General features: G+C 49.8%; 1 protein-coding gene across 1 annotated transcript in view; it reads left to right on the plus strand.

The window, feature by feature from the left end:
- Positions 1-19,123, plus strand: part of LOC147718350 (uncharacterized) — a 395,588-nt gene extending 376,465 nt beyond the window's left edge. The window contains exon 10 of the mRNA XM_086918293.1: positions 18,502-19,123. Coding sequence (XP_086774419.1) covers positions 18,502-18,530 — 29 coding nt within the window. The 3' untranslated portion in view covers positions 18,531-19,123. The remainder of the gene's footprint in view (positions 1-18,501) is intronic.
- The last annotated feature ends 4,984 nt before the right edge of the window (positions 19,124-24,107 follow it).

Consider the following 24,107-nt stretch of genomic DNA (forward strand, 5'->3'; position numbering starts at 1 on the left):
TACTTTGTGCTGTGGAGAAAATGCTCTTGTGTGCTGTTTTATACACTGAAGTTTTAAATGGTTAACCAGTGTCTCTTCAGCTCTGGGTGAATAAACTTTTGCTTTTGGTGAGTGCAGGGGGAGAGGACGCGTGGTAGGGGTGAGTTTGGAGGCCCATTGGAGCCCATGCTTTTTAATTGTAGGGCCCTTTACTCCAATACCTTCCTGAAATAGGGGCTCAATGGTTGAGTTCTCACTATGACTGGATGGAGATTAAGAAGTACTCTGAACTAGTAACTGAGCAACTTGTACTGAAAGCTGTGAATCCGTGCACCGCCTTTTCATTTCTTTGAATATCACTGAACTTATAACGCTATTTTACAGAAGCACCTTAATATTGACTTTAGTACATATGCAGGATGAACTGGAGGAGTGGCAACGTCACAAACTCAACTAAAACGAAGATGATCTATTTCTTCAGAAGACACAAACGAGTGAAAACCAGAGTAAAAAACACCCTGGCAAAGCCAATAGGCCGTGCCTTATGGATGACAATGCACGCCTATTGGCTTTGCTAATGTGTTCTGCCAGCTCTTATGAATGCATACAGTATGACTACAAAATACAATAAAACCGTCCCCACCAATCTGTTCTTAAAAATGTCTCCTTTAGCCTTAAACCCCCCCTAATGATGACGTCTCCACTGCCCCCCAATAAAACCACAAACTTTCACTCCCTTCCTGCTTACTGTCCAACCACTGACCTGTCAAACCTGACCAGGCATTGCCTTCATAGGTCACATCTGTAAGCATCTGCCCTGGAGTGTCCCAATCCTTCTGGCTTAGTGCCTCAGCCTGAAATTTCCTCATCAACCAGGAAAACCCAGAGGTGTTTTCCTGACCTCCCCTTGTACCCGCCTCCTCACCAGGTGGATCCAATTAAACCGAAAGGAACAAAGCTGTCGCTCGAAAAAGCCGCAACAATCCTCACTCCCACAAAAGCTTTATTTTGGCTGTCACTCAAGCATCTTGTTCAATAACACAATTAACACCATAATAACCACACCCAGCACCTTTGCCAGGAACTTGAGATTAATTTACAGCAAAATGGACATGACCGCACAAGTCAATGCAGTCACTGCCTGCCGCTGCCACACCCTGAAGATGCTGAGGAAGATCTTGAAATCGCTATTAAGTAACACTAGAAAGTCGCTCACACCCTCTACGCTTGGATTTCTAAGCCAGAACACTGCAAACAACCCGGCAGCCAGGCTAATCCTCAGTTCCCAATAGGAACTTGCATCAGACCACACCTCCGGGAACTCCACTGGCTCCTGATACACAAACACACTCACATCAAACTCTTTTCACACACACATACAAGGCACTACACAAGGTAGACTCCACATGCCTGAACAGGTCACCAAGGCACTTATGTTTCTAAGAGCTCCTACAAGCACACATCACATACATACATCGAACCAGATCAAGAGGATGGGCGTTCTTACATCGCTCCTAAAGTATGGAACAACGTCCCACTCTGAATCTTCCTCGCTTACTTAATTCTACCACTAGCAGAAGTCCTAGCTTTTTAATGAACCAACCAGCCCAATGCGGGACTAGACGTATTCACCAGCTCAGCGACAGGATAACCTTGCGGGTGATATTGCACATTTCAAAGACCTATACCAAAACCTAACCGCCAACCTCATTGCCAAGATGTCACATATATCGAACAAATAGTATGCATTGGCCATAAAGTAAAGTACATTGTATTTACTTTGTGCCTGGCCTTCGCCACTGAGAAGCTGGCTTAGTATATGGTGCACACTTATGTAAGTGTAGCACCCTGCACAAATCAAGACAAACTTTATGGTGATTTTACTAGTCTGTCAACCTTAGAAAGCTCTCGAAGTGGTAGCTGTAGCAAGCAGCCTTCAGTCTTAGTCCAGAAGGAGTATAAAGCATCTTGTTCTACCAGTTCTTAATCTTATGGTATAGGTCTTGTAAATAAAAAGTGTAGTTATAAAAAGATGTATTTATTATTAACACTCCCTAGCACAATGTATTATCTCCTACCTGGCGATACAACACAATACGTCAATAGAACACGTAAATAGCACCGAATACACAGTGGTCCCCAGGGGGAGACCAAACCATGTACTAAAATAGAGGAATGTGAACCACGACCTAAGTTGAAAATGGACCCAGAATACATAGAAGAGCTGGGGACCCATGGAACCACCCAAGATGAGTATCTAGGAAGGTCTGAGGAGGTTGTGTGCAGAGTGGTAACACAACAGCGTGCTCAATGTTGGTCAATAGGTAAGTGTTGGTCAGTAGACCCTGAAGAAACCCAGTGGAAGATGGAAGGTTGGAGAGTCACCCCTCCCCGTAGATACCCTAGGAACCAGGATACCTACACCAGGGAAGCCCGGGTGCAAAGTGATGTCTGAAACCGCTGTAGACCACAATGGAGGACTTCAGTAAAGATGCCGCTGGGGAAGATGAGTGTCCGGTGGAACCCGAAGGTGGATTCAAGATGAAAGGTACCCACAAGCAGGGAGGGCAGAGCCTATGCCTCTCATGAGTGACTATGAGGCACGGAAGACGAATGCTCACTGACCAAGAGCAGTGTACGAGCTGTCCCAGGTCAGATGTCCAGAGCAAAGGGGTTGATGTCAGGGACCCCAGCAGGCCATGGAAACCACACCCAAAGTAGTTGAAGAAAAAACCAGCAAGGTCCAAGTGACTCTGCACAAGCAGGTGAGTCGGTGGAGGCCCGAGCAAGCACGTGAGCCCACTGGAGCCAATGAAGACCCTCGAGGACCCACAGGCCGGAAGCACAGGAGTGGCAAAAGGATTTCTAGCAGCTCACCAAAGGATGAAGGCCACAATGCAAAGGATACGGTGCAGATGAACATCTTGGTTGCAGGAAATGCTTGAGGTTGGGGCTTGTTGGAGCCTGAAGATCTCTGGAGGGGAGAGTTGTCAGGCCTTGGCAATGGCAAGTCGATGTAGTGCAAATGGGTTCCAACAAGGCATACTAGCCTCAAACTCGGTGACAACACTGTACAGGCCTTGTGGGAGTTGCAGAACCACCACCTGTGTTGCTGAACCTTTTGGAGTCCTTGGGAGCTCAGGATCAGCAAACCGGTTAGCTGTGTTGCGGTGCCTTCAGATGCATGGAGGTGAGGGAGATTCCTTCGGGTGTCCTGGATGTCCACAGGCCTTGTGGAGAACCTGTATGGAGCACCGGCACAGATGTTGCACTAGGCTTGCAGGATGACCAGACCAGGAGTTTTCCCAGTTGCAGTCTTAGTTCCCATAGTCAAGCCCAGCAAGGTCCAGTGTGCCCAGATGGTTGAAGTGGTATTTGATCTGAATCTTGTACCATAACGAATCTAGGAACCCACCCACAGGTAAGCCCTTAGGTACCCTAAGGAAAGGATTTGAACGATTCAGGGGTCATTCCCAGAGGAGGGACTGGACAGTAGGGAGGATACTCCCATGTCCTTCGTCCAGTTTCGTACCAGAGCGGGAGTCAACAGCTCCCTGAACTGGTTTGGACTGGAGAAGGCAAGGACTGCACCAAATGTGCCCTTCAAGCAGTCTGAGTTGCGCTGGCAAGCGCCCCCACCCTGTCCCAATACACTAAGTTCTGTCCGGGAGGTCATCACTCCTCCCTGTGACAGGATGCCTATTCTGCCTTCCTCTGATCAAGCTTCGCTCAGCAGCAGGAGGGCAGAATCTGGTCTCTGGTCGGCAGCAGCCATAGTTTGCTGTCTGGGTCTCAAAGAATGGTACTGGGAGCACCGAGGTCCTCCCATAGTAGCTTTACAGTGCATGGATTTTTACGGTGTGGTGGTTTGGTCACAACAGGGTTTGTTACAGCCAGTTTAGAGATAGCCATCACGTAATGACGCATGGCCACTCTATGTATCTTAATGGCGTATGTGCTTACAACCCTGGAGAATGGACTCCGAAGGTTGTAGGGGTGTTCTGCTCATGCAGGGGCACCATCACACTTGGAACTGAGCACCTGCCTTTGGAATTGAAAGGCTTGCCTTTGGTGTGACTTATAGGTTTTAAGTGCAGTGACCTCAGATATAAGGAAATATATATCTGTTGTAAGTGGTGCTAGCACCAGCTTACACAGGCTGCAATGGCAGGCCTCTAGTCACAGTTTGAGTGGTCTCCCATGGGTGGCATAATACATGCTGCCGCCCATGGGAGACCCCTGGTATACCTGGTTCCTTACTACCATATACTAGGGACTTATAAGGGTACACTAGTAGCCAATCTGGAGTGTACCCAAGTACTCATGTCCAATTTAGGGGAGAAGCACAGAGACTGGGGTCCTGATGAGCAGTCAGACTAGTCAGTAAAGCATAATGACACCAAAAGAAAGTGGGGGTGACCGTGCTGAAGTATCCTATCTTCCTACATCCATCAGGTTATGCTTGACCATCGACCCGCCTAAAAGCCTTCGTGGTATAACTGTCTGTGCCAAATAAGTCTGTGATCATCACTTGCGTGTTCTCTCAATCGGCCATAATTTTTCTTAAAGACAACCCACACCGAGGAGAACCAACAGGACGTTCTGCAAGAAGCCAATCACGTCAACCATAGCAGCAACTGCTGCCGTTGCATGCCACTTAAGTACTGTTCAAACACAAAACCATTGGTTCGCAATACCAGAGACCTTTTGGAATATCTTTTCTCTGCCTGCCTCGCCGCCCGCTACATGAATGAATGATCAATATTACAAATATTGCAGAGTAAGGTTCTGACATGCAACCTGGAAAGAACAGACAATAGCTAAGAATCAGTTACCAACAATTCCCATCATCCAAGTGCCTAATATATTTAATGCAACAATTTGATGACCGGCTGCCGAGTCTTTGTAGTGTCCAGTGACAATCCCAGCTTATCTGCCTCCGTGGCTGAGTCTGCTTGAGAAAGATGTGCCCCACAATGGCTAGACTAAGGTGCGTGGCACCTTCTGCATCATTTCCTAACAATTGAAAGAGACCTCCTTCTGCCACCCACATATCTATAACCCATATCCACTCCTTTCGATCACCCCTACCTTGAGCACGTTCTTTCCAAAGTCCCCACCAGGTGCGTATCCTAGCAACAAGCCATTAACACCACCGTCTGCCTACCTCAATCTTCTGGCAACTCCCGCCTTCAAACTGAAGCAAGGGGGCTGCAGGTTTGCCACTCTGGCACCCAGACTCTGGAATTCCTTTCCCTTGGAAATCAGATCTTGTACTGACCTGCTGAGCTTAAAAAAAAATCACTCAAAAAATGGATGTTTACCAAGCATATGAATAAACTCCAACTGGGTCCAGCAAGCCCTAGAAATAGCGCCATGAAACCAACCAGTGTATGTGCGCTTTACAAGAACGTTATAACACCATTGTAGGAAGGTAGATCCCGACTATGGTAGCCCCCAACTTTTTGCCCTGCGTTTTAGCTGGTTTTTGACATAGTTGGCCTGGGACCCTGCCAATCAGGACCCCAGGCCTGCTGCTCTCTCTATAAAATGGATTCCATGTACCTTAGGTACATATCCAATTGGTACTGGGCCACCTTATCAGACCCTGTAACTCAGGGCATAGGTGTACCCAGGGCCTACCAGGGGCTGCAGCATGTATTATGCCACCCCTGGCTGGCCATCTAAATCTGACACAACTGGCTGCACGACAGCTGGGGCAAAGTGGTGTAATCACCCTTTGCTGTAGATATAGTATACCTATATCTAACCCTAAAATACACATGTATTCCTATCAGTCACTCCTATGGCAGGCCTTAACAATCCTGAAGGCAGAGTGCGTGGAATCATGTGAGATGGTGCTCTGACATGAGCTGAGCCCGTCTGCAGCTTGCGGAACCAAGTCCTAATAGCTGTTCTATGATAACGCGTACCATATACTCTTAAGTGCATTATAATCCTCGCGGTTATATGCCAACTCTGGTATCGCTTTATCAAAACATGTCGAGTAAGGTGTCATACGAATTGGAATACTAACCCCTCGCCAATTCTGGCGACGGGGTTAGCATTCCACCCTTCTAGAGGGACACGACATGTATGTAACTGTGAACCCCGGTTAAAGTTAACTCGAGCCTCAGCATCACAAAATGGATGCTGCCACCACAGACGCAAGTCTGACCTCCTGCTGCTGGGAGTCCTTCCAGCGAGGAGAGCTTGGACAAAGGGTTTCCTGTCAGGGGCGGTGCTAGCACCGACCCAGACAGGGTTTTGTGTATCCTAGGTAGGCAGGGCTGAATAGGAAGGTGACTGCAAGTGGCACCCCGGTGCTCACTGTGCATCTGCCAGTTTGAACCAGTTCCAGGGGCACACCAGCCCCTGAACTGGGGAAAGTCCGGCATGGGAGAGGGGTGTAACCACCCCCCTTCCTGGTCCCACCCATAGGCAGGACCTAGTCCCGTACCAGCCCCTTTCTTTAGTATAAAGGTGGGAGCGGGGACCCTTCCAAATTAGATCATCTTTGAATCCTGAAACTACTTTCTACGAAAGGAACTCAAGACTTCTTCCTAAGATTTCTCCCATGTGACTAAGGAGTAGTCACCCTGCATCAGCGGGCACCAACTAAGTAACCTGCGGTTTGCTGCACGTCCTTCCTCCGGAATCCGTCCGACCAGAACGACGAGACCAGGCTTCCCTGGCACCTCTGACCTCAACCTGCATCATCAGCCCAGCTGAGATTTGTGGGTGTGACGAGACCTCGAGGGACCGGCCATCTTCAGAACTGCACTAAGCTTATCCAGCACGACCGCCGAGGGATCCTCGAGTGAGTGCTTTGGGGTTTGAGAAGCCCTAACCCTGAGCAGCTCCAGCACCGAAGTCCAGCCCCCCAGTATCCACGAGATCTGCGTGGGGCCCTTCTGCTCTTTGCTGCTCACCGCGTTGTCCGGCTACTTGCCTGCTGGCTTGTAGCCCTCTTGACGACGCAACACGACGACAACACCGCTGGTCTGGTTGCTCCAGACTGGCCCCTGCTCCCCTCCAACAGAGGAGCACTCCGGACCCTCCTGGTCCACTCCAGACGCCATTTTGAGTCCACCGCGTGGGCTTGAATTTGCCAAGACTTGTTGCCCCAATCCTGGGTCCAGCGACGTCGACAGCAGATACCATTGTGGGACAGCTCGCACCTCCATCCTGGTCACCGACAACGCCTCCTGGTCCATGAGACTGCAGAGCCCAGCGTCGCCCACTCACCTGGTCGAGGTGACTTCGTCCGGTGCCATCCTGGTGCCCACCTGATCACTGGCTAGTGATTCAGAACTTGGTCCCCTCTGCTTACAGGTGTCTTCCATCTTCGATCCAGGCTTGGATCACTTCGAACTTCATCACTGGTCGCCTGCCAGCAACTTCTTCTTTCAGGCTCCATAGACTGCAACGAGGATTCCAGACGTCTTTTCAGACCTATGCATCCGCAGCCCCTGGGCTAGGTAACCTCAGCATTTCGGTGCTCCAGCATAGCCTAACTATCCAAGGGTCCAGATCCTTTTTTGTTTCAGCTCTACCTAGTCGGATTCGTCCGAAAACACTAACTTTACGGAATCTAGCATCCATAGACTTTGTCCCGCATCCCGCGTGAGAGTGCACACTCTGCACCCGATCTCCCTAGGCCTCCTGCTAGTAATCTGAAGGTTCAGTAGTCCAGTCCTAGCAATCCTAAAGTCTATTAGAGTAGTACTTACCTGCTAGTAATTTCGCATTCCACTTTTAGAGTATATGGTTTTTCGTGCCCCTCGGGTATTTGTGTAAATTGTGCGACTTTCAGTATTTTCATAAGAGCTTTGTATTGTGCTTAGCGCCCTGTCCTCATAAAGAGTCCAGGGCTGTTGTGTTCTAAATAAATATACTTTATTTTCATAACAACTTGTGTGGTGTCCTTTCACTTGGTGTTCAAGGGGTATATGTGATGGTATAACAGCTGGCTTAACACGCCCTCTAGAGTTTAGCCTAAAGACTGCTCTTGTCCATGCTACTAGGATAGCTGGTCTATCAGGTTGACTTACAACCAATCATCAATAAGGGTTGTTTGGACTGATACATAGTGATCACTAGAATAGTGAGCACTGCATATCAGGCCAACTTCTCACATTGGTGAGCAGTGGTTGGGATTTGATCTTGCTGTTGTTTTACCACACGTATCCTAAGAATATAATTTGAAAGATCACATAAGTACCAAGGTACATATAACTTAGCTTAGAATACTCTGAATTCTACTGAACCAGCTGTTGTAGTTTAACAGGGCCTAGCACACCCTGACTACAACTCTTAGCAAGGGATCAGTAGGCAAACAAATAGTGTAGGTAGGTACATCACTTACACCACACTAGAAGCATGTCGTACAAAGGAGGGAACTCGGAAGCCCCCCTTGTGTCAGTGGCCCCTCCACAGGTCACTTCACGATATGCTGCTCTTAGCTTCCAGGAGATGAGGCAAATCTGTACATCCAGGAAGCTAAAACAGGGTTCTAACCCTACCATTCTCTTTCTGATTGGTCTCTTAGAGACTTATGATGCTAGGAGGACTGCTAACACAGACCCTTCTCATCCAGATGGGAACATGCCCCCCTTAGAGGGAACCCTTGGGGACCCTGACTTCAACCTCAATGGAACAGTGAGTGAAGGAGAGGAAGAGGATCAGGAAGTGTCAGGGGATGAGGCAGACAAGGGACAGGTAGAAGTCCGTAGACTCACCAGGTCCAACTTAAGCAGGCATGAAAATGGACTTGGGGGACCCCCAGGCCCACTCTCAGGCAGGCTTAACATTGGGAGTGGACGAGTCAGGTCTCTATCCAGAGGCTCTAACAGATCCATTCGAACCAATGGCTCTCGGACCTCTTCTCACAGAGGGATGACATCCCCCTCAGAGAAGAGAGCATGAAGCTAAGATGAGGGAAGTCAATCTGAGGATTGAAAGGGAAGAACGTGCCCTGGCCAAAGAAAGACTTGCCCTTGCTAGAGAGCAAAAATTGTGTGGGCTAGATCCCACTGGTGGCAGCATTTTACCTAGAGAAAAGGACAGGAGTTTAGACACTAGACACCTGAGTAAGATAGTGCCCCCCTTTAAACAAGGGGATGATATCCACAAATGGATAACTGCTTTGGAGAGGGCCTGCACTGTCCAGTGTGTCCCCCATAGTCAGTGGGCAGCTATCTTGTGGCTCTCCTTTGAAGGCAAAGGTAGAGATAAGCTCCTCACTACTAGAGTTGAGGATGCTAACAATTACCAAGTCCTGAAGAATACACTGGTTGATGGGTTTGGCTTAACAACTGAACAGTACAGGTTGATGTTCAGAGACATCCAGAAAACTCAGTCTCCGGATTGGGCTGACTTTGTTGATTGTGCCACTAAGGCTTTTGAAGGCTGGCTACTGGGAAGTAAGGTTACTGATTTCAAAGGATTGTACAATCTAATTATGAGAGAGCAAATCTTAAGTAATTGTCAGAACCAGTTATTACACCAGCACCTGGTAGACTCTGATCTGAACTCTCCACAAGAATTGGGTAATGGGCAGACAAATGGGTCAGAACCAGGGTCAGGCCTAAGAACCAGGGTGGTGACCAAAAGAAGGAATCAACCAAGCCTCAAGAGAAGGGTGGGAATAAATATTCTGATCAAACCACAGGGCCCCAAAATTCCTCTGAAAAGGGTGGGTCCCAAACTTCTCCCAACACACAAAAGAAACCTTATTGTCATACCTGCAAACAGGTAGGCCATTACAAAAGTGACAGCAGTTGCCCAAAGGCCAACAACAATAAGGAAAACATACCCCCAGGTACTACTCCCAGACCTCCTGTTACCACTAGTGGTAATCCCCCAGGTGGTGGGAGTGCCCCCAAGAATGTGGTGGGCATTACTTTGGGAAACCAGGTGGATCATGGCCTAGCCAGATCCCCTAACACAACTCTTGTCTGTGAGACTGGCATGGGGTTTGCCAACTTCACTACTGGTTCCCACACTTTTGAAAAGTATAGACAAGAGCCCCTTGTCAATGGTCAGAAGGTTGAGGCATTCAGAGACACAGGGGCCAGCATCACCATGGTGATTGACCATCTGGTCCCCTCTGCTCAACTCACCCCTGGTTTCATTTATCAGGTGACAGACATTCATGGAGTGAAAAGAAGGCATCCCATGGCAATAATCGAGCTCAGCTGGGGTAATGTCTTAGGGCCTATGAGAGTGGCAGTGACAGACAACCTACCTGTAGATTGCTTACTGGGGAATGACCTGGAACTCTCAGCATGGGCTGAGGTGGAGCAAGAAACCCACTCCAGGATGATAGGCCTACCCAGAAAGGTTAGTGGGGCAGTAATAGCTACAGCCCCAGTCCAAGCACCATTCCTCCCTGAAAAGGTTGGAAGGACAGTGGTAGCCACTGCCCAGGCTCAGACAGACTTTCCAGAACAGAATAGGAGGGCTGTGACAGTCACAGCCCAAACACAAAGTGAGTGCCTTCCTGAAAAGGTTGGTAAGGCTGTAATGGTCTCAGCCTCTACTCAAACAGATAGTGTTGTGAAGCCTGAAACTATGGATCACTCCACTCAGACAGAGCATTGAGGAGGAAGAGAAATCTCCCTCCCACCAGACTCTAGGAAAGGATCAGCCTCCTCAGGGAACTGATCTGACCCCTTGTGAAGGAACTGCCCCAGAGGTAGTCAGGCCTAGCCTGGCTGAGCCCCTGATGTCAGTGGACCCTTCCAAGGTGGGACCCAGTCTGGAGCAGGTAACCTGCCCCTCTCTACCCTGCCTCAGTCAGCCCAGGGCTGAAGAGGTCAAGGAGGCCAGTCGTGGACCCCAAAGGGCCCCCTGTCCAAAAGAACTCCCCAATCAGCAGATTAGGGTCACTGAAGCTAGTAATCCTAGCCCAGTGAAAATAAAACAAACTCCTGAGGGATCCCCCTTAAAATTAGAGAGGGACCTCCCACAGCTGGACACTGTTGGGCACAGCCAAACCTGGGGCCTAAAAACCCCAAAGCTGACCTGTCCCTCCAGTAAGCCAAACAGAGGGACCCAGCCTCCAGCTTTAGGTAGCCAGAGGCTGACCCTGAGAGCACAGTGCATCTCAGCTACAGAAAGAAAGGCAAACATGATGGATGGTGATTGGGGGAAGTTGAGCCCAAGGTAGAGGAGCCTCACTTCAGTACTCCATCCCAACATCAGCCTTTTACTTTCCCAAGACACACCAGAGACAGAGATTCCCTATGGTGGAGACCCTCAGATACCCTTAGGGTGAGGGGTTGCTTAGTGGACAATGACACAGGGGGAAACCAAGCCAGAGCTGGTCCTTCCTTATATGGCCACTTAGGCAATAGAGGCTTACCTGGACAAGGATAGCCTTATCTCCTTTCGTTTGGGGGGGGGAGGGGGGCGGGGAGGGGGGGTTTATGTAGGAAGGTAGATCCTGACTATGGTTGCCCCCAACTTTTTGCCCTGTGTTTTAGCTGGTTTTTGACATAGTTGGCCTGGGACCCTGCCAATCAGGACCCCAGGCCTGCTGCTCTCTATAAAATGGATTCCATGTACCTTAGGTACATATCCAATTGGTACTGGGCCACCTTATCAGACCCTGTAACTCAGGGCATAGGTGTACCCAGGGCCTACCAGGGGCTGCAGCATGTATTATGCCACCCCTGGCTGGCCATCTAAATCTGACACAACTGGCTGCAAGACAGCTGGGGCAAAGTGGTGTAATCACCCTTTGCTGTAGATATAGTATACCTATATCTAACCCTAAAATACACATGTATTCCTATCAGTTACTCCTATGGCAGGCCTTAACAATCCTGAAGGCAGAGTGCGTGGAATCATGTGAGATGGTGCTCTGGCATGAGCTGAGCCCGTCTGCAGCTTGCGGAACCAAGTCCTAATAGCTGTTCTATGGCAACGCGTACCATATACTCTTAAGTGCATTATAATCCTTGCGGTTATATGCCAACTCTGGTATCGCTTTATCAAAACATGTCGAGTAAGGTGTCATACGAATTGGAATACTAACCCCTTGCCAATTCTGGCGACGGGGTTAGCATTCCACCCTTCTAGAGGGACACGACATGTATGTAACTGTGAACCCCGGTTAAAGTTAACTCGAGCCTCAGCATCACAAAATGGATGCTGCCACCACAGACACAAGTCTGACCTCCTGCTGCTGGGAGTCTTTCCAGCGAGGAGAGCTTGGACAAAGGGTTTCCTGTCAGGGGCGGTGCTAGCACCGACCCAGACAGGGTTTTGTGTATCCTAGGTAGGCAGGGCTGAATAGGAAGGTGACTGCAAGTGGCACCCCGGTGCTCACTGTGCATCTGCCAGTTTGAACCAGTTCCAGGGGCACACCAGCCCCTGAGCTGGGGAAAGTCTGGCATGGGAGAGGGGTGTAACCACCCCCCTTCCTGGTCCCATCCATGGGCAGGACCTAGTCCCGTACCAGCCCCTTTCTTTAGTATAAAGGTGGGAGCGGGGACCCTTCCAAATTAGATCATCTTTGAATCCTGAAACTACTTTCTACGAAAGGAACTCAAGACTTCTTCCTAAGATTTCTCCCTTGTGACTAAGGAGTAGTCACCCTGCATCAGCGGGCACCAACTAAGTAACCTGCGGTTAGCTGCACGTCCTTCCTCCGGAATCCGACCGACCAGCACGACGAGACCCGGCTTCCCTGGCACCTCTGACCTCAACCTGCATCATCAGCCCAGCTGAGATTCATGGGTGTGACGAGACCTCGAGGGACCGGCCATCTTCAGAACTGCACTAAGCTTATCCAGCACGACCGCCGAGGGATCCTCGAGTGAGTGCTTTGGGGTTTGAGAAGCCCTAACCCTGAGCAGCTCCAGCACCGAAGTCCAGCCCCCCAGCATCCACGAGATCTGCGTGGGGCCCTTCTGCTCTTTGCTGCTCACCGCGTTGTCCGGCTACTTGCCTGCTGGCTTGTAGCCCTCTTGACGACGCACCACGACGACAACACCGCTGGTCTGGTTGCTCCAGACTGGCCCTTGCTCCCCTCCAACAGAGGAGCACTCCGGACCCTCCTGGTCCACTCCAGACGCCATTTTGAGTCCACCGCGTGGGCTTGAATTTGCCACGATTTGTTGCCCCAATCCTGGGTCCAGCGACGTCGACAGAAGATACCATCGTGGGACAGCTCGCACCTCCATCCTGGTTGCCGACAACGCCTCCTGGTCCGTGAGACTGCAGAGCCCAGCGTCGCCCACTCACCTGGTCGAGGTGACTTCGTCGGGTGCCATCCTGGTGCCCACCTGATCACTGGCTTGTGATTCAGAACTTGGTCCCCTCTGCTTACAGGTGTCTTCCATCTTCGATTCAGGCTTGGATCACTTCGAACTTCATCACTGGTCGCCTGCCAGCAACTTCTTCTTTCAGGCTCCATAGACTGCAACGAGGATTCCCGACGTCTTTTCAGACCCATGCATCCGCAGGCCCTGGGCTAGGTAACCTCAGCATTTCGGTGCTCCAGCATAGCCTAACTATCCAAGGGTCCAGATCCTTTTTCGTTTCAGCTCTACCTAGTCGGATTCGTCCGAAAACACTAACTTTACGAAATCTAGCATCCATAGACTTTGTCCCGCATCCCGCGTGAGAGTGCACACTCTGCACCCGATCTCCCTAGGCCTCCTGCTAGTAATCTGAAGGTTCAGTAGTCCAGTCCTAGCGATCCTAAAGTCTATTAGATTAGTACTTACCTGCTAGTAATTTCGCATTCCACTTTTAGAGTATATGGTTTTTCGTGCCCCTCTGGCATTTGTTATATGTTATAAAACATTTTATTACGCGCTCTGCTACTACAGAGTATCCTGGTGTGTAAATTGTGCTACTTTCAGTATTTTCATAAGAGCTTTGTATTGTGCTTAGCGCCCTGTCCTCATAAAGAGTCCAGGGCTGTTGTGTTCTAAATAAATATACTTTATTTTCATAACAACTTGTGTGGTGTCCTTTCACTTGGTGTTCAAGGGGTATATGTGGTGGTATAACAACTGGCTTAACACGCCCTCTAGAGTTTAGCCTAAAGACTGCTCTTGTCCATGCTACTAGGATAGCTGTTCTATCAGGTTGACTTAGAACCAATCATCAATAATGGTTGTTTGGACTGATACATAGTGATCACTAGAATAGTGAGCACTGCATATCAGGCAATCTTCTCACAACCATCATTCCCTTACCCTTCCTTTACCATTCCCCTACCCTACCCTGGCCTCACTGATCCGTCCTAGACCTCCGTAGCCACAGTTTACAGGCCGCATCATCTTGTATTCTAAACTCTAAAGCACTTGTTGTAGGAAGATGGATACCTGACTATGGTTACCCCAGATTTTTTGCCTAGTGTTTAGCTGGTTTTCGACTTGGGTGGCCTGGGATCCTGCTAATCAGGGCCCCAGGTTATCTGCTCTCTCTGTAAAATGGACTCCATGTACCCTAGGTACATCTCCAATTGTACCTACAGTGTACTATAGGTACCCGGGGCATAGGTGCATCCACGGCCTACCAGGGGCTGCAGCATATCTTTTGCCACCACTGGCTGGCTATCCAATCTGATACAACTGGCTGATCACTCAGCTGGGGCAAGGTGGTGTAATCACCCCTTGCTTAGTTATTGTATACCTATATCTAAACCTATATCTGGACACATGTACACCTATAAGTCACTCCTATGGCAGGCCTTAACAATCCTGGAGGCAGAGTGCTTGGTTTTATGTGAGATGGTGCTCTAGCATGAGCTGAGCCTGTCTGCAGCTTTCGGGACCAACTCCCTTAGCTGTTATGGGATATTGCCATACCATATACACTTAAGTGCATTATAATCCTTGCGGTTACTTGCTAACTTTGGTTTGGTTTTATCAAAACATGTCGTGTAAGGTGTCATACGCTTTGGAATACTACCCCCTCGCCAGTTCTGGCAACGGGGGTAGTATTCCACCCTTCTAGAGGGAGAAGACATGTTACTTTGCTTAAACGCGGTTAAATCTAACCAGAGCCCCAGCATCACAAAATGGATGCTGCTGCCACCGACATGAGTCTGGCCTCCTGCTGCTGACCGAAACTCCGGCAGGGGAGGCCTGGACAAATGGTATCCTGTCACAGGGAGGTGTTTCACCACCCCAGACAGGAGATAGTGGATTGGGGCAGGGAGGGCTGAATGAAACTAGACACTGCCTGGGGCGCACTCTGCGTCCCATGCATAGTCCTGTTCAAACCGGTGCTGGGGCACTCCAGTCACAGCGCTGGCGCGAAACTGGACAAAGGGAAAGGGGTGTAACCACCCACTTCCTGGGTCCCACCCATAGGAGGGACCTAGCAGGTGAACCAGCCCCTTGATTTGGAATAAAGGTAGGAGCTGTTCAATGCAACTTAGATCATCCTGACCTAAACTTTGAAACAAAACTCTGGACCCTTCAACCTCCTACTCAACGTAGAAGACTGAAGAATCCCCCTTGTGGTCAAGGAGTGGCCACCCTGTGCAAGCAGGCACCATCAGTGCATCGAGCCTTCCTTTGCCGTTGCTCCCGCCGGAGCTCGAACGATAGACGGACAAGACCTGGACTCCCAGACTTCCAACCGCCCGATCCACAGTCCTAGCAAAGCTTAGACCCGTGGAGGTGACGTGGGACCGGCCATCTTGAAAAGTCGACGAAGTGCTTTCCTGTGCAGCTCCCGAGGCTCCCTAGACGCTGTGCTTTGGGGTTTGAGAAGCCCCAGCCCCGAGCAGCCTGGGCACCAAAGATCACCTCTCCACACTCTGAGTGCTGCGTGGGGCCCTTTTGCACTTTTCCTGCTCGACGCGTTGTCCGGTCGCTTGCCCGTTGGCTAGTGGCCTCTGTGACGACGAATCATCGAAACTACACTGCTGGTCTGGTTGCTCCAGACTGGCACCAGCTCCCCTGAAAAGGAGCCATCGACTTGACCTTCCTTGTCTGATCAAGAAGACCTCTTCGAGTTCTGCGTGGGTTGCCTTTGCCAAGGCTTGGTGACTCTGATTCGAGTACAGAGACCGCCGACAGCAAGAGCCTTCGTGGGACAGCTCGTGTTCACCAGCTTGTCATACTCTATCCTTCCTGGTCCACGTGGCAGCTGAGACAAACTACTCGACAGCACCTGATCGCAACCAGACATTGCCTGGTTCCATCCTGGTCACTGGCTAGTGACCCAGACTCTGTCCCCTCTGCTTTCAGGTACTCTACATCTTCGATCCACCCTTTGATCCAACCGGACTGTTCCCTCCTGGCCGCCTGCAGCATCTTTTCCTCCAGGCTCCATAGAATTTCACGACGAAACCCGACACACTTTGGCACCTATGCACCCGCTTCCTGTGGGTGAGGTAACAATATAACTCCGGTGCTCCTATAGTGGTTTACAGCTCTAGTGTCCTAGTTGGCTAAGTTCTAGTCCAGTCGCAAGTCTCTGAAACCTAACACTTTCTGATTTTCATGCACCATTGACTTGTATGGTAAACGCGGTTGCCTATAGACACTGCACCCGCATCCTGTGGGCCTCCTAGGGCCTAACCTTCGTTAGTCCAGTGTAGGCCCAGCGATTCCCAAGGCCCTAGGCCTGTTCATTGTTCGTGACGTGATACTTATACCACTTTCTTAATATATGATTTGAGTGGCCACCCGGCCTATCCATAATTGTGCAGCTTATTGTATGTTATACTGTGTTCTTTGTTTAACGCTTGTGCTTCTGTGCTCATAAAGAGTATAGGGGATTATTCTAGAAATGAATACATATATTTTGTAATATATAACTTGTGTGGTGTCCTTTCATTTGGTATTTAAAAGGATTGTATATGGTAAAACAGCTGGCTTCACATGCCCTCTTGAGTTTAGCCTAAGACTGCTTTTGTCCATGCTACCCCTAGGATAGCTGGTCTATAAGATTGACTTGCAACCAATCACCATAAAGGTTGTTTGGACTGGTGCACGGTGCTCACTAGAATAGTGAACATCATATACCAGGCCAACTTCTCACACTTGTCCCTTTTGCCTTCCGACTACCCAATGCAGACACTCCTCTCTGAAAAACAACCACAACCTGCAGTTTGAAAAAGCAGAACTCGAGCCCAGCCAAACCAGCAGTCCCAACAGTTCTGTAATGGGTTCCTTTGTCTGGTTGCCTTTGCTCTTTGGCCTAGCCTTGTAAAATTCTCTTGCCTGGCCTCCCGAGCCCTTGAACCCCCAAAGTACTTCCTGTAGAAGGCAATCCCTGACAACTTGCCTGCTATCATTACTACACACAGCCACATGGTACATAGTAATAAATCTCTCCTTGTCACCCTGACCTCAGTCCTGGCCCCTCCTGGTGTATTCTCCCTGTAACTCAGTCCTCTGCCAGAACCTAAATTCACCCCCTGGCCTTTTCCTCCTTCTCGCTGCTCCTGTGTGGCCCAACTTGGGAACCCTAGTGCTTAATTTGTAAAATAAGTGCCAGTGCCCAAAGTTGTGCTGAGAAGCCTCTGACCGGCGCTACGAATATCGGAGTGCCAAGTACTAAGGCAGCCTAGTCTTACCCCTCATGCCACTTTCATCCGCCACTTGAGGCTCCCTGCTCTTACATCTTTCTCAGGTTTTTCATCCCAGCTTTCTCCCTTCAGCGCTGCTTTTCTGTGTTTCTCTCCCTCCTCCTTTCTTCTAAGTTTCTCTCTTGCTCTGGGTGAAATTCGAATGAGGATAAACATGTGACTGGCAGCCACCGGCTCAAATTAAGCACTGTCCTCTTTTCTGGCTGGAGAACATACTTCTAGTAGAGCGGAAGTTACGCTGGCGAGTGTAAACCCCAAAAAGAGGTGAAAAATATAATATAGGGTGCAAAACCCTGGGAGACACTGGAAGACAGTGTAGTCGAAACTACATAGAAAGACAGGAAGGGAGTGCAGTCAGTAGAGGGGAGAGCTCTGGGCCATTGAACTGGGGTGAGTTAATAGAAAAGGCGCAATATAAGAATAAAATACTAGAGTGGAGTTCAGCAAGAGACCAGACTGAGAGACCTGGAGGAAGGGCAGCGCAGTAGCTCAGGTGCAAAGATTGCACAGGAAGAGGTCTGCCGCAACAAGAACAGGCTGCGCCTATTGAGTTAAACGAGAAGTATGAAAAACGGAAGTGACGCGGTGAGCAATGGAATCATAAAGGAGACCAGAGAGAGCTGAGGAATATCAGGGAATCCAAGAGGAAAGAGACCGAGGTGGTCATTGGGCAGGATCAAGGTGAGGCGGCAGGAAGGGCTCCACTCTTGAAGTGGTTGAAACGACTAGGGTGGAAGGACCTCCATTGCCCTTGGTAATTTGACCTCTGTTGAAGATTAGAGTCAAAAGATGGGAGAGAGATGAGGGTCTGGGATTCGTTCATAAAAATGTTTTGTATCTGGATTGCGACATGTGAACCAAGTTGAGTGGTCTTGGTGTGACCATTTACCTGGCTCACTAACACCCTGCCTGCCTGTTTACCTTCTGCTTATGTCTCCTTTTTCTTCCTTCAGGTGGTGGTGATGAAGATCCTCTTTTGTAAATCGCATGCAAAAGATTCTCGTTCATGACGAATGTGAAATCATCCGGGCTTACGGAGGAATCCAGGGTCCGATGCAAGACTTTACGTTACCTGAAAAGCTATTTAAGGCATGGGAGCAGCAGTATTTTGAAAAGAGTGGAGGCTACAGAAAGTTGAAACGGTTTACAGATTTTCTGCATGTTAATTGAGCACTAAGCACTCATCGCTGAGGCAAATAGACAACGAGGTTCTTTAAGAGGAGGTTGGCGGTGACTGAGGTTCCATTGCACAGACCTCTTGGACAGCCAAGCCAACTTTCGGGTGCCCCTTGGCAGAGTATGGTGTATGCTTGGATCGGCCATCTTGGGTTGCAAACGGGGTGAAGGTGGCGCTGGCCTTCCCGGAGGCCACGTGGACAGCTTGTGGGGCTCCCAGTTGCACCTTCACATCAGATCTGCACGTGTTGTCTGTCTGTCTGCATGTCTATGTATTTTAAATTTATGTATATTTTACGTGTACACAATACTTAAATATCTCACGGTAGTTGTGTAAGTATATTTATAATAAATGAATTTATTGATGGAAATTAAAATAAAATATTACGATTATTCTCATAGGTGTTTTCCTGTCATTATAGGGACCCGGCATGTGAATTCGCCAAAGTACAATTCAGACCTTTCAATGGGGGCAGTTTTTTTTATCCAAATGTATTCACTTTTCAAGAGCACAGTAGCCGACAAGCAAAATTACAGCCTCTTCCTTCTCCTTGGACCTTGTCCAACAAACAAAGATGCCAAACCATGGTCCTAAACCACACATCTTCTCTTGCGTCTTGTTCACAAAATGTCCAAATTGTACACCACTCAACAGGGTGTGGACGCTTACACACTCCTCTCTTGTAGTTTTGTGGGCCCCAGTGTACTTTCCTTTGTTGGGTTTCGCGGACACGGATTGACGGTCTCCTTAGTTCATGCCTTTTCATCAATACAGGCACCATCCAGCAGTTGTCTCTTTACTGTTACCCTAGAGGTATTCCTTCCTCTGCAGAGATGGTTCAAGTATCCGGTGTGTGAGGCCACAGCAGGAGGAGGCCAGACTCTTGGTGTGAACAGTGGCTGAGCTCCCAGGAGATCCCGCAGTCTGAGCCACAAAGGTACAGTGCCTTGAAGGCTCATCCTTGGTAAGGCAGCACAAGGCGCTACACCTTCCTCTAGGGCAATGTCTCAAATGAGCCTAAAAGGGCCAAACTTTTGGCTAAAAAGAAACATTTGATAAGAAAATTATCAGGAGGACCTATACATTTGATATGATTACAAGGTATAAAAGTTAAATGTAATCGCACTGAAAAGAATTCGGTAAAGAGCTCAGTGTTGCTAGAAATGAAAGGTTTAAAAAAACGTTTTCCCTGTGGTTAAAGAAGCTCTGTATCCTCAGGACAAGTTCTTTCAGTTTTCTTAGTTGGTATTAGTGCGCTTTATAAATCTTCACCCTATCCTAGTAGGTGTCAAGGCGCTGGGCGGTAGAGAAGAAGAGATGAGTGCAGAGCAGCGGACTAAACTGAAAAAAGCCAAGTCTTCGGCAGCTTTTTGAACACCGGGACCGATTCTACATGGGCGATTGAAGAAGGTAGGGTATTCCAGAGTTTTACGGCCACCACAGAGAACGAACGGCCACCCCATCTGGCTTTGCGGACTCTAGGGGCGACCAGTATTCTCTGGGAGGAAGATCTCCAGGCCCTCTCAGGGATATACCGTTTAAACATGGTTTTCAGTTGCTGCGAGCCTTTGTTATGCAAGGCCTTGTGAACCGTACATGGGGCTTTGTAAGAAATTCCCTTCCTAATAGGGAGCCAATGCAGAGGACAAAGGCCCTCTTTTGCTTAATGCTGTTTGGGGATATTAAGGATCAGCCTCGCAGCCGGATTTTATACGACCTGAAGCCTGTTCAGGGTGGCTGCGCTGATATTCAGATACAAGGCATCGTTGTAGTCAAGCCAGGAGGTGACTAATGCAATGATCATGGGCTGTTGCAGTGCTGGTGGAATATACGGGAGTACCTTTCTGAGAGTCTTCAGCATGTACGAGCAAGTGCTGACAATGCGGCTGACCTGAGACTGGAAGGTCAAGCCCACGTAAAAAATGAATCCCAGGTTTTTGACTGTCTTGACGGGAACAGAGAGGGGACCACAATCACCCGGTCACCAGGCACTCGACCAGATTGAGGTCTGAGGACCAAAAACTAGGACCTCAGTTTTCTGTGATCTTATGGGAGGTATTTTGCATCCATCTGATAATGCTGGCAATGCACTGGTTACATTTTCCTGCTACCGATTGCAGATCATGGGCGATGGAGAAAATGTTCTGCCTGTCAGCATAGGAAATCAACTGGAACACAAAACATTTGGCCAGCGGGGACACATACATTAAAGAGAGTGGGACTTGGGGATGAGCCCTGGGGAACGCCACAGGGTCGGCTGAATGCCCTAGATCTAAAAGCCCCACAGCTAACGGTATTAGTTATCTCTGTCAGGAAGGAGTGGAGGACCTGCAAGGCCTTACCCAAGATTCCCACCTCTTGCAGATGTTGAACCATCTGAGAGGATGAGGCGGTGCCAAAAGCTGCCAACATATCAAGCATAATCAGCACCACCCAGCCACCCTGGGTGACCTGCATGCGTATGTGATCAGTGGCAGCAATAAGGGCGGTTTCAGTGCTGTAGACGGCGTGGAAAGCATTTTGGCACGGATCTAAAATCTCACGGGAATCCAAATAGTTCATCAACTCAATGTTGATGAACTTCTCAAGGATTTTTGCGGGGGCAGGGAGAAGTGAGATGGGGCGAAGATTTTTCAGTTCAGAGGGGTCGGCATTGGGTTTCTTAAGTAGAGGCGTAACAATAGCCTCTTTCCAAGTATCCGTATAGCAGCCAGACTGGAGGAACACCTTACATAGGAAGTTTGCAATCTGGTTGGGGACCATCTTGAGAGTGAGGGGCGTGCAGGGGTCCGAGGGGGAGCCGGACTTAAGGCCCATGAGAAGAGCCAGAGTTTGTTGAGCAGTGATCTAGGGAAAAGTAGCATGGGTAGCAAGGGGGCTCCCCATCAATTGGTTCTGCACGACCTCCTCGACCTCCAATTCTTCCGTTTCCATATGGTCGAGCTCCCGAAAGATTTTAAGGACCTTCTCCTCGAAGTAGGCCGCTATTCTGTCGGACAGCTCTTGAGAAGGGGCAACGCTTGTGTCCCGGAAGGTTCGGAGATCTCCTTGATCACCTTGAGGAGCATGCAAGAAGGATGGTCTGCAGCGAGGATCTTATTAGTGAGGAAGTGAGATTTAGCTTGGAAGATGGCTAGTTTATACTTTTGGAGCAAAGTTGCATGAGGCTGATCACAACTCTGCTTTCCGGTCCATAAGATATTAACCATTTCCAACTGGTCCAGTGAAATCCTTCCTAGCTGGTAGCATCAGCTTCCTCTGTTCTTGGAGCCTGTGGTATCTCCTGGATATAGCAGAGTACAACTTCCACTGGGGCTGCCAAACTGACCCCTGTAGCTCTGTGGGTTGACAGATGAAACACATGCAAGCAGGAAACTTCAGTGCAGTCAGTTAGGACTGTCGTTCGTACTCTGAAGTTCCTGAAATGGTTACTCCTTGATGTGGGTAAAATGTTGTACTTAATAGGGGAAACTAGGGTAATATTGACGTGGGCCTATCCAAGCCTAATAATATTTCTTGGTTTCCTAGTGCAAGTTTTTCAGCCGTTTGGGGAATTTAAGTATCCAGAAATGTTTTTGTGGCCAACAAAAAATTCCCCAAATTGCCAATAACAGTATCAAAATTCCAGTCCTCAACTGTGTACCGTTCTCCTATTCTCAACTCCAGCCTGGCACTAAGTGATAGATTACTTTCCTTAGAATATCCCCAGGCGTCTGACTGGATCCGGAAAGGTTTGCTAACAGTACCTTTGCGTGGCAGTAGGTGGCGTCGTACGGCTCTGCGTCCGTCACTGGCGTATGCGCCGAGATGACGTCATGGAGACTACTTGGGTGCAACCCCTGTGCGCTGATGTTGATTCCAGTAAGTGCAGATCCGGTTAGAGCATGTACCTTAGTCACTTTTTGACTATCTTTTTGGGACTTTTGTCTCTTTTTGGTCTGCTGTGGTGCGAGTAGTGATGCCTGGTTTTAAGTCCTGCGGGGCCTGCCATCGCAATATGTCGGTGGCAGACCCACACAATGTCTACTGCCTGGAGCGCGACCCCTGGTCCTGTATGGACTGTCTGGCCATGGCCCCAAAGGCCTTGAGGGAGCGGCGCCAAAAGTTGCTTGAAGTTATGCACTTGTCCCAGTGCCGTTCGTGGTCCAGGGGCTGTTCCAGAGAACGCTCGCGGGGCCACCATCACCGCTCCTCTGGATGCAAGTCTCCACCCTCTGATTCAGGTAAGAGATGACAAAAAAAAGTTGAAGAAGCGTTGTCGCTCTCAGACGTCCCCCCGTCGATCACCGGATGCGGACGAGGGGGACAGGGGTGTTCCGCCCCTGTGGCTCCTTTGGAGCCTGGGAGTTCTGCGGCCTACCTGCCTTACCAGGGTATGTCGGCGACTCCCGCACAGGTGCAAGAGTTTCTTGCTGACATGGATCGCCTGTTTAGGCCTCAGGCTCCTGCCAGTGCAACTTCAGGCCCTGCGGTCCTGTGTCCATATCCTGCTGGTCCGTCGACCCCCTCCAGTTGATCCGGCACCACTGGATCCTGCGCCGCTGGCTCCGGCCATGGCGCCAAGAGGTCCAGCGCTTCCGGCTCCGGCCCCAGCGCCACCCTCCGCGGTGCCGCAGTGGATGCCGTTGGTTCCACCTCTGCCCCCGTTCCCGGGCAGTTTTGTCCGCACCTGGGATCCAAATTGGGACACAGCGCTGGTTCGGCCCTGGCCAGCGCCGTTCCTGGCGCCGTTTGTTCCTTCCCCGATCCCTTCCACGCCGCTGTGGTCTGTGCCACATACGGCGGAGGTAGAGGACGACTGAGGGGTGCGACGGCCCCTCCCAGTCGTCATACCCAGTGTGACTCTAAGCAGGACTGGGCGGATGATTTGGAGGAGGCCAGCGGCTTTGATGTTTCCTCTGATCCGGGGTTTGCCTCTCCCCTGCCCACTATGGAGGAAGGTGCCTCGTACACGTTGCGGCTCCGTCGGGCTGCTGAGGTTCTTAACCTTGATCTCCCCACGGTGGCCCTCAAAACTAATCTCCTCACGGAGGTGCTCCAGTCGGCGTCCACTTCTGCGGAGCCACTACTGCCCTTTAATGACGCCCTCACTGACGACTTGTCGGGCACTTGGTCGCGGCTGACCACAGGGGCCCCTGTGGATAAGAACATCGCCAGGTGTCACCGCTGGGCGCGAACGTCGCCAGTTGTCATCGCCGGGCGACCCTGCCTTTGACCACTCACCCCACGCCTGAGAGTCTGGTCATTCAAGCTTTGACGTCCCAGAGTGCCTTTCCCACAGCTCTGCTGGATAAGGACTCTAAGAAGCTAGAGCAGTTCGGCAAGCGGTTGATATCTTCACCCAGCCTGGGGCTGCGGTCGGTGAACACTGCATGTCTGTTG

This window comes from Lissotriton vulgaris, chromosome 4_1 (assembly GCF_964263255.1).
Source record: "Lissotriton vulgaris chromosome 4_1, aLisVul1.2, whole genome shotgun sequence".
Classification (NCBI taxonomy): Eukaryota; Metazoa; Chordata; class Amphibia; order Caudata; family Salamandridae; genus Lissotriton; species Lissotriton vulgaris.